Source organism: Vicugna pacos, chromosome 4, assembly GCF_048564905.1.
Source record: "Vicugna pacos chromosome 4, VicPac4, whole genome shotgun sequence".
Classification (NCBI taxonomy): Eukaryota; Metazoa; Chordata; class Mammalia; order Artiodactyla; family Camelidae; genus Vicugna; species Vicugna pacos.
Window position 1 is genome coordinate 22,789,870 of NC_132990.1, and position 9,691 is coordinate 22,799,560.

General features: G+C 42.3%; 1 protein-coding gene across 2 annotated transcripts in view; it reads right to left on the reverse strand.

Moving 5' to 3' along the window:
* Positions 1–9,349, reverse strand: part of SH3GL2 (SH3 domain containing GRB2 like 2, endophilin A1) — a 169,172-nt gene extending 159,823 nt beyond the window's left edge. The window contains exon 1 of one of the 2 annotated variants that reach the window (XM_006208272.3): positions 9,125–9,349. In XM_006208272.3, the coding sequence (XP_006208334.1) occupies positions 9,125–9,169 (45 nt within the window). In that variant the 5' untranslated portion in view covers positions 9,170–9,349. Of the gene's footprint in view, positions 1–5,134; positions 5,172–9,124 lie in introns of those variants that run through there. The other variant, XM_072959364.1, reaches the window with a different exon arrangement.
* Between the last annotated feature and the right edge of the window lie 342 nt (positions 9,350–9,691).

The window sequence follows — 9,691 nt, forward strand, 5'->3', positions numbered from 1 at the left end:
GTATCTGCAATCCTCAACAACAACTTAATGAACAACTTCAAATTACCATGTAGCTGTCTAATGTGCTCAGATGAGATCAGGGCATTTCTATGCATCTGTGTTGGCATCAGCCTTCCACAAGCACAGACACAGATGCAGCGTGAACAGTCAACCACCCACTCTCACTGTAAACGTCCCTGATGCCTTGCTGGAGACTAATAATTCAAAAAACTCTTCAATGTTCTACAGTCTCTCCACTCCACAGTTAATGAGCTGTCACTGCACGACCAGCCTACCAACCTAAGAGGCTGCTCGGAAAGTAATTAACAGCCTCACTGTTTAATACAGACGAGGGACTACAAAAAGAAATTTGAGTTTCAGAAAAAAATATCAAAAACCTAAGCATAGGGGAAAAACCTGTAAAATACAGCACATACTAAAAGAGGCATATGTAACACTGACCTTGATGTAATATGAAAAGATTGATTCAGCAAGTGAGACAAATTTTACACATGTGTTCATGCTGTATGTATATGTACACATACACACACAGGCACTCATAAGTGTGTGCATTATACAAATGAATGTGTTTTAGACAAAGGGGATGACAAAGACCTCTAGCGTTTTACCAACACCCACCTCTACATTCTGGGTGCACTGACAGACTACAGCCTCCTCCCTTCTTCCCGTGCACTTAGGCATTATGGTCTGGCCAGGTTACAAGTTCCAGCCAACTCAACTTAAACTGAAATGACTGTTTCTTCTATTAGTTTTCTGGTGTTGCAACAAATCAGCACAAATTTAGCAACTTAAAACAGCAGCCATTTATTAGCTCACAGCTCTACAGGTCACAGTCTGGGCCTGCCTAACTGGGTTCTCTGCTCATAGACTCACGAGGCCAAAATCAAGGTGCCAGCAAGACTGGGCTCCTATCTGCAGGCTCTAGGGAAGAAGTCTCTTCCAGTCAAATTGTTAGCAGAATCGAGTTCTTTTAGGCCCCAGACCTCAGGAGGTCCCTGTTTCCTCATCAGCTGCCTTCCAAGAGCTGCTCTCCGCTCCTGGAGGCTAAGCGCACTCCTGACCCGGTCCCTCCATCCCTAAACAGCAATAGCATGTCCAGTTCTTCTCACACTTCCAGTCTCTCTGACCTCCCCTTCTGCTACCAGCTAGGGAAAAAAAAAAAATGCTCTTCTTTTAAAGGGCTTATGTGATTAGGTTAATCCCAATTGTATAATCTACCTTTGCCATATAAAGCAACAATCTCAGAAGGGACATCTTTTCACAGTGACAGGCTGACCCACACTCAAAGGGGAGAGGACTACACCAGAGCGAGGGTCACTCAAGGTCTCAACATTCTGCCAACCACATTCCCCTCCCAGATCTGATCCACCACCGAACTCCTACGCTTGTTCCAACACACTCTTTCGCTCTGACAATTTTGAAAAATGTGTGTTAGAGATGGCAGAACTGTAGTCATCCTGGATCCCTGAAGCAAGTAACAGGAAACAAGAATGAAAAGAGCTGTGACCAGCAAATATCCATTAACACTTCTTGGCTAAACGAAAGCATTAGGACATCTTGCAAAATTCAGAGTAACAAAACCAAAGCTACTGGTTGAAAACAAGGTTTAAAAAAGATCAACTGGGTCCAACAAAACCCAAAAAGATTCCACGGTAGTAACTGGCCAGTGGAACCGACAAGATTTTGAAGAAACTGTATTGCTCAAATCAGCCATGAGCCATTAGTACTTCAAGGCCTGTGACTGTGAAGTGACCCCCAAATTTAAATAAACAGGGAGCTGACTAAAGAAGCTTTGCAGCTCCCAGAGGCCACACTCCTTGTCACCCTCTTAGATTTGGCCAAATAGAAGAAAGAACAAGAGTGCTCCCCAGATGGTAGAAACCACGCAAAAAAACCAGAGGTTGGGGACTTCACAATGCTTGCTCAGCAGGTGGCATCCATCCCCTTTACGGACCATCACCACCATGACTGCTACTCTTTCCTTTCACAAACGGGAGTGTTCCCTGTGAACACGGCTTCCTACACACTCAAAAGCACGGGCAAACTATCCATCTGTACCTCACGAGCATTGCACCTTGCTACTGAGGTATCGTTCAGCATTACAGAACTGCTCCAACTAGGATCTATTTGTAAATTCAGTTTACATTATAAGAAAGACATTTCTGTTTCTTTCAGATATCATAACTCTGAAGAGGCTAGAAAATAAATGGAAACCTCCTAGGAGCTGGGTGTTTCCTGAGAATGACTGACAGGGTCTCCATAGTCATCATACCATACACAACCTGACCCAGGGCTTGGGGAGAAAGGTTAGAGTAAAGCAACTAAAGCATCATATTCCAACTTTAGAAGTTGTACTAAATGTAAAATCTTCATAAATAGTAAAGTTATTTTCCGAAGCATAAGACTCAGCTGATGTTGTAGTCTGGTTTGAAAATATTTTGTTGACAGTCTGTGAGAACACTTGAGAAGGTCTCACAACATGGCATTTTAATAACAGCTGTACAGAGCTGTTGTCTTAGTCTTTAGTATCCATAGTAGACCATACAAACCACTCTTAAACATTTGGGCTCAAAGTGAATAGGGAAATAAAGAAAATCTAAGCCAAAAAAGAAAGAGAGAGAGAAAGGTTGTACTGTAAAAATTTTAAGCTTCTCATTTTGTCTCCTGCTCCCTGAACATTCCCCACCCACACAAGTGGTGAGCACCCCACCCAGGTGACTAAGTGCACCAGTGTGATAAGGTGGCCTCACCACAAGTTTCCGTCTCTGTCTGCCCTGACTGTGACCTGGTAAGTAATATTCTCACACACTTAGGAAATTCCCTCCTGCCTCTTCTTGAGTGCTCCACGCTGACCTTCAATCAAGATACTTGTCAAGGGTTTTCAAGCTCTCTCTTGGCACCCCCACCTGCTTGGTTGAGCCCACTCTCTTGGCCATCCTCCCAGGTGGCCCCCTCTCAGTGTGCAGGGACTCTACTCTGTCTCTTTAGGACCTGAGAGTATAATAAACTTTGTTCTTCTAAACCTCTGTGTACCTCCTTGTGGACACAACCAACTGATTGTCACATAAAAGAACGTAGAACAAGGGAAAAAAGGACTGAAAGAACAGAAATGGGAAAGAGGAAACCCTTTGATTGCTTACCCCCCAGTATCTCCCCCATTCTGGCCTTAACTCGTGAAGAACTGCTCAGGAAAGTCCCACAACTTTAAACCCTAGAGCTGTTCTTCAACTCATCTCACCCAGTTCTCATGATTCACTTATCAACAAGTCTTGCCCTTCTCACTCCTCCCTCCAGCTACCTACTCTAAAGAAAGCCCAGGCTCCTGAGGCTCTCATGCAGCCCAGGATCTGCTCTGCCAGCTGAAGCTCCTCCCCCAACCCTGATATTATGCCCCTCCCTGCACAACAACATTTCTTCTCAAAACAAGTTACCACTTTCCCAACCAAGTCTTGACATCTTCAAGTTATTTCTGATTAATTCGGGAGATACTTTAAATTTTCCAAGTTGACTGAAACCAAAATTCATATAAACTTAACTTAAAACATTAAAGAATCACTGTGGGGGAGAAAAAAACCCTTGCAAAAATATAACTTGGTCAACAACAAAAGCTTCGATCAAGAAGAATCTAGGTGATAAGCGAAATTATTTTCAGTCACCATTTTCAGTTCAATCACCCCACAGGTCTGTCCATTTGTCAAGCGTATCAGGAAGTTAGAGCTCATTAACAACTTTTTTTTTTTTAACCTGAGTCAGGTTATCCTAACTATACAAGCATGGCACTCGGACAAACATGATTCCATTCAATCCCAATACCTCTGGAAACGTTTTTTTAATATTTGGTTGCCCCTAAAATTCATTCAAGATGGCTGCATTTTGATCAGACATTCTAAAGCCCAGTAAAAGAATGCATGGAGTGATTGCTATTATAAGCACCACCCCATTCTCTCCTGATGACATGATCAACTTCTTATGATGTATTTTTACTTTGTAGGGGGAGAGTAGGGATCAGGAATTCCTTTAAGAACCTGGGAACAGGCTAAGGACACTGTCCCTCAGGAAAATGCACATATAAAAATGTGACATAATTTTAGAAAATAAATAGGCCCTCCACAGCCTATTATAGACCCCAGGCTAAGAACCTCATAACAATGCAGGGATAGGGACAAGCCAGACTCGAGATTCTGAAGGCACCAGAGATTTTACTGCTCAGCACAGGCAACTAAAGAACAGAGAACCTCACTCAGATAAAGTCATAACTAATTATATATTTAATTACATACCCTAACAAATTTAAGTCTCGCCAAATCAAAGAACGCATAAACACATTCATGTTAAAATTCTCCAGAGCAAAACGTCTATACAAAACACACCTTACATGTGATGAAAACATGAAGAAATTAGTTAAAACAGAAAGGCATAAAATACCAATGTAATTAAATGTTTCCAGTTGGAGAATCTGAGTGTGACAATAATTACATGCTAGACTATATCATAATTAACACAGCCTAACCAAGTATGTGTTATCCTTTTAAAAAACCAGAAGATACAGTTTATGATAGGTATATATCCTAACCAGACTCACTGAAAAGAAAGCATATCTCATTCTATGCAATAAAAAGTTATTTATAGGTTGAACTGACTTTTTACATGTTGAATCAAATACAATATTTAGAACAGTGTGGTGAATGCTTTTATGAAAATAAGAACTATTACGGGCTGATTATGCCCCTTCCCCCCAAATTCATACATCAAAGTCCTATCCCGCAGTACCTCAGAATGTGACCTTATTTAGAAACAGGGTCATGCAAATGTACTTACTTAAGATGAGGTCATACTCATCACTCTACTGTCCTGGAATCCATACAAAAAGGGGAGATTTGGACAGAGACAGACAGGGAGAACACCATGTGAACATGAAGGCAGAGATCGGGGTGAACATGAAGGCAGAGATCAGGGTGATACGTCTACAAACCAAGAGAGGCCAAACCATCATCACAAAGTCCACAAACGATAAATGTTAGAGAGGGTGTGGAGAAAAGGGAACCCTCCTACACTGCTGGTGGGAATGTAGTTTGGTGCAGCCATTATGGAAAACAGTACGGAGATTCCTCAAAAAAACTAAAAACAGACTTACCATATGATCCAGCAATCCCACTCCTGACCATATATCCACAGGGAACTCTAATTTAAAAAGATACATGCATTATTCACAGCAGCACTATATACAACAGCCGAGACATGGAAACAACCTAAATGTCCATAGACAGATGACTGGGTAAAGAAGCTGTGGTATAGATATGCAATGGAATACTACTTACTCATAAAAAACAATAAAATAAAGCCATTTGCAGCAACATGGATGGATCTGGAGATTGTCATTTTAAGTGAATTAAGCCAGAAAGAAAAAGAAAAATACCATATGCTATCACTCATATGTGGAATCTAAAAAAAAAAAATTTTTAAAAAGAGGACACTAATGAACTCATTTAAAAAACAGAAACAGACTTGCAGACATAGTAAATATCTTATGGTTACTAGGGGAAAGAGGATGGGAAGGGATAAATTTGGGAGTTCGAGACTTGCAAATGATAACCACTATATATAAAAACAGATTAAAAAAACAAATTCCTTCTGTACAGCACAGGAAACTATATTCAATACCTTGTAATAATCTTTAATAAAAAAGAATATGAAAATGAATATATGTATATATACATACATGGCTGGAACATTATGCTGCACACCAGAAATTGACACACTGTAACTGAATATACTTCAATAAAAAAAAATAATAAATTTTAAAATGTTAAAAAAAAAAAAAAGAAAGAAAGAAAGGCCAAAGATTGCCAACAAACCACTTGCCTGGTACTTTCACAGAAGCACAGCCCTACTGACACCTTGACCTCAGACTTCAAGTCTCCAGAAGTATGAGACGGTAAATTTCTGTTGTTTAAGGCACTCAGTTTGTGATACTTTGCTACAGCTTTATCAGACTAATACAAAGACATAACAAAATTTACTCTGAACAAAATTTTGTTATACAGTAAGGTGTATCCATATCAAATGCTTGATAAAGTTAAAAAAATTAAGTATAGATTTTATAAGAACAGCAGGTTAACTAGAACCAGAGAGCTATTTTTACCTAATCTGGTGCCAGCTTAAACCAACATGTGGGTGAAAAAAGGCATTACTCTTGCAAAAATAAAATTTCAATATGGATAAAATTCACTAAAGTAGAATAATGTATGTTCATTTGTCCTATTTTATAGTAAAAAAAGAATATCTTATTTTATTTTAATTGCATGGTAAAGTATATCTTCATGAGCAATTGAGTAATAAAGTACATTCAAGTAAAAAAAGAGATGATCAATATTTGCTATTTTAATATATTCTAAAGCTTATTTTCCTCTTTAATAAAATGTATTTGGTGAAAGCATCTTTTAACTTCCAAAGAGCAGAGATGTTGAAAATAACTGTCAGCAACAAGGTAGAAATAATCCCTTCTAACGAAGAACAGTTGTGTAGATTAGTTTAAATCTAATCAGAGATTTGAAATCAACAGGTAAACACTAAAAATATTCTGTCTTATTAATACAAATATCACCCCTTACAAACATAAGCAAAGCACTCAGTTTCACAAACACAAGAGAAATGTTCCTCAGGAGGGCCTTCCACTTATAAACACAGGGTATCTAATCCAGCATACCCGTTATCAAAAGGAAATAATTCTAAAGTCTAAAGTTTCTTCCATAGATAAGATCAAGTTCATGGAACTGTACGGGAAAAAATGGCTTAAAAAGTAGGACATGGCTATTTCCCCTAATATCTTTGTCACATGCAAACATTAGCACTGGCTTTACGTACCTTGAAAAACCCATCCACACGCAAAAATAACATTTGCCTTGGGTTTTCTAAGATTGTGCTACGTTAAATTTTGGAAAAGAGATTGTACATTAACTTCACCTTTAAAATGAAAGGTTTTTCAGTTAAAAAAATAGTAATAATAATAAAATAAAAAGAAAGAAAAGAAAAGAAAAAGAAAGGAAAAAAGAGAGGAAGAGAAGAGAAAGAAAAGGAAATGACAGCGATTCTAGAGTCAATGTGATAAATACCAATCTTATCTCATCACAAGTGGACCTCCTGCAAGGCTCTAAGAAGTTCTTTCATATCCCAATTCAAGTTTTTTACTCTGAACTTCAGAGCTACAAATAACTTCAGGATTTAGCCGAAATGGAGCTGCCTGATTATATAAGGTAGTAAAGCTAGAAATTCCTGTTTCTGTAATTTCCTCATGTCTCACTATTACTAATAAAAGGGACAGTATTTTATACTAATAAAAATATTTTTAATGTTAATACTACCATTTACTAAACACTTTTTATGCATGTTCTACAAAATCATTTATCCATACAACAATTCTAAGCAATGGTTATTATCCTCATTCTAGCAAAGACAGATTCAAAAGCTAAGTGACTTGCTCAACATCACAGATAGCAGAGGTAGGTCAATCCTCTGTCTTTTCCACTCCAAAGCCAAGATTCCTAATTGCCTTTTAGGGCACCAAGGATTGCAAACGAAGTCTTCAGAACCAAAGTGGAAAAAGGATGCAGTGTTGGTAAATATAGTGCTGGGAGGTGCTTCACAGAAGTGACAAGTATCTGAAATAAATAAGGTTGGTGACGGCAAAGAAATCCTGCCTGAGAATTTATGGGTAGCTCATACGCTGCTTCTGTAAACCTGAAGGAATCTGAAGTAAAAAGTTATTAGAGGGCTTCCAAATTACACCAACAATATACTTGTGTTTACAAATATTTCTGGCAGAGAGCTCAGGAAAATCCAAGGTGAAAAGCAAAAATAATTACACGAATAGGGATTTTTTTTTTTTTACTGAAATAGTCTTCGTTTCCTTCCTTTCCTAAGTTCGCAAATACAACTACTCTATAAAGGCAAGTCTGTGGTGACAGAGGTGGCGGGTGAGCGCACAGGGGATGAATGTCACACAGCATCTGTCACTGTGGCTTCACCAGCAGTCTGTAAGACACAACTCTCACCTTTTCTGAAGGCGGTTTATAATAGGACTGTTATTGTAGCAGCCCAGGAAAAAGCTCACTACTTCTGAGAAATTATGATAAAGTCTGATATTAATTATGGCAATCTATTCAAAAATATATGCCTAAATTATGAGAAATATTTAAAGAAATTAACAAAGTCCCTAGCAAATGCTCTCTTAAACTAGAACTGTTGCAGAAGCGTAAAAAATTAGTAATCATACTCATTATATAAGAAATAGGTCACATAAGTATTCACTTATTCTTGCCTATATAAAATTTTTCACCCCAGTCCAATGAGATTTAAATTACTAGAATCTGAATTAAATAAGTTTTATTATAATCACAGCTTATTAACCCCATAAAGATGGGCACATTCAAGATGAAAAAGGCTCACTAAAAATAACACTTTAAAATACATGATGATTTGATAACGTTAAGGCTGCAAAACCCATGGGAAATTTGTAAAGGCATGCAGACTGCTGGCCAAGCCTTGGCCTCAAAGGAGTTTGACGACCGAGTTCTCCAAGGAAAAGTTAATGCATGAGCTTCCCAGAAGGAAGCCCCATCCTCCCATTCCTCTGGAGCCTGCGGACTACATGGAAGGAAGGATTCTGAGACCTCAGGGGAAGAGCGCAGACCGCGGGCATCGCCGCAGCCACCCCCAGTGCGGGCCACCGCTCATGCCAGCACATCCCGGGACAGCCGGGCGCACCGGCACCGCAAGGTCACCAGAGAAGAAGCGACTTTACATAATCTCCCGCCGCGCCGCCCCTCCTTGCCCCGGCCAGGCGGTGAGGGGGCGGCGCGCAGGGCGAGGAGGCCGCACGCGGGAGACCGGCGGCTGCCCTCAGCGCCGCCACGAGCTGAGGGTGGAGGACGGAAGACGGGCTCCCAGCCCCGGGATGCCCGGGCCGCCGCCGCGGCGGGCAGGGCGGGCGGTGAGGGGCTCTTCCCGGGGTAGGGAGCTCGTCGCGGGCCGGGGTCCCCACGTTCCCGGACGGCTGCCAGCCCCGAGGGCGCCCCTCAGGGCTCCTCCCGGGACTGCCCCGCGGCGCACCTGTCACGCGCCCTACCTGAGTGGCTTTGTGGAACTGCTTCTTCAGCCCAGCCACCGACATGGTGCAGGAGGACGCGCGGGCGGCTGCGGTGCGAGAAGCGGGCGGCGGCGGGGCGGAGAAGGAGGGCCAAGCGGAGAGGCGCGCTGGCCGAGCCGCCGCTCGTCGTGCCGCCGCCGGGGCTGTGGGCGCGGGGGCGCGGAGCGGCGCGGGACGCGGGCTCGTGCGGAGAGACACCCTTACGTCAGGGGCGGGTGATGCGGCCTCTTAAAGGGGACGCGGGAAGCCCCGCCCCGGGCGCGGGCTTGGTGCGGCAGGTGCTGCGGCAAGCGGTACCTGGCGTCAGCCGCCGGTGCACCTGGCTCCGCCACACCAGCGGGCTGGCTGCCTGCTCAAAGGGCCAAGGACGTTTTCCCGCCCCAGGAGTGTCACTCGTGCTCACGCGGACTGCGGCCCGCTGAGTTGGCAACCCAGGCACCGGCACGACTCAGGTGACTTGCTGGGCTTCCAGGTAGCCGCAGGGGCATTGCCTGCCGGCCTGCCTGCCCTTTGAGACTGGCCTCTCTGCAGACTGGAAAGGAGTGG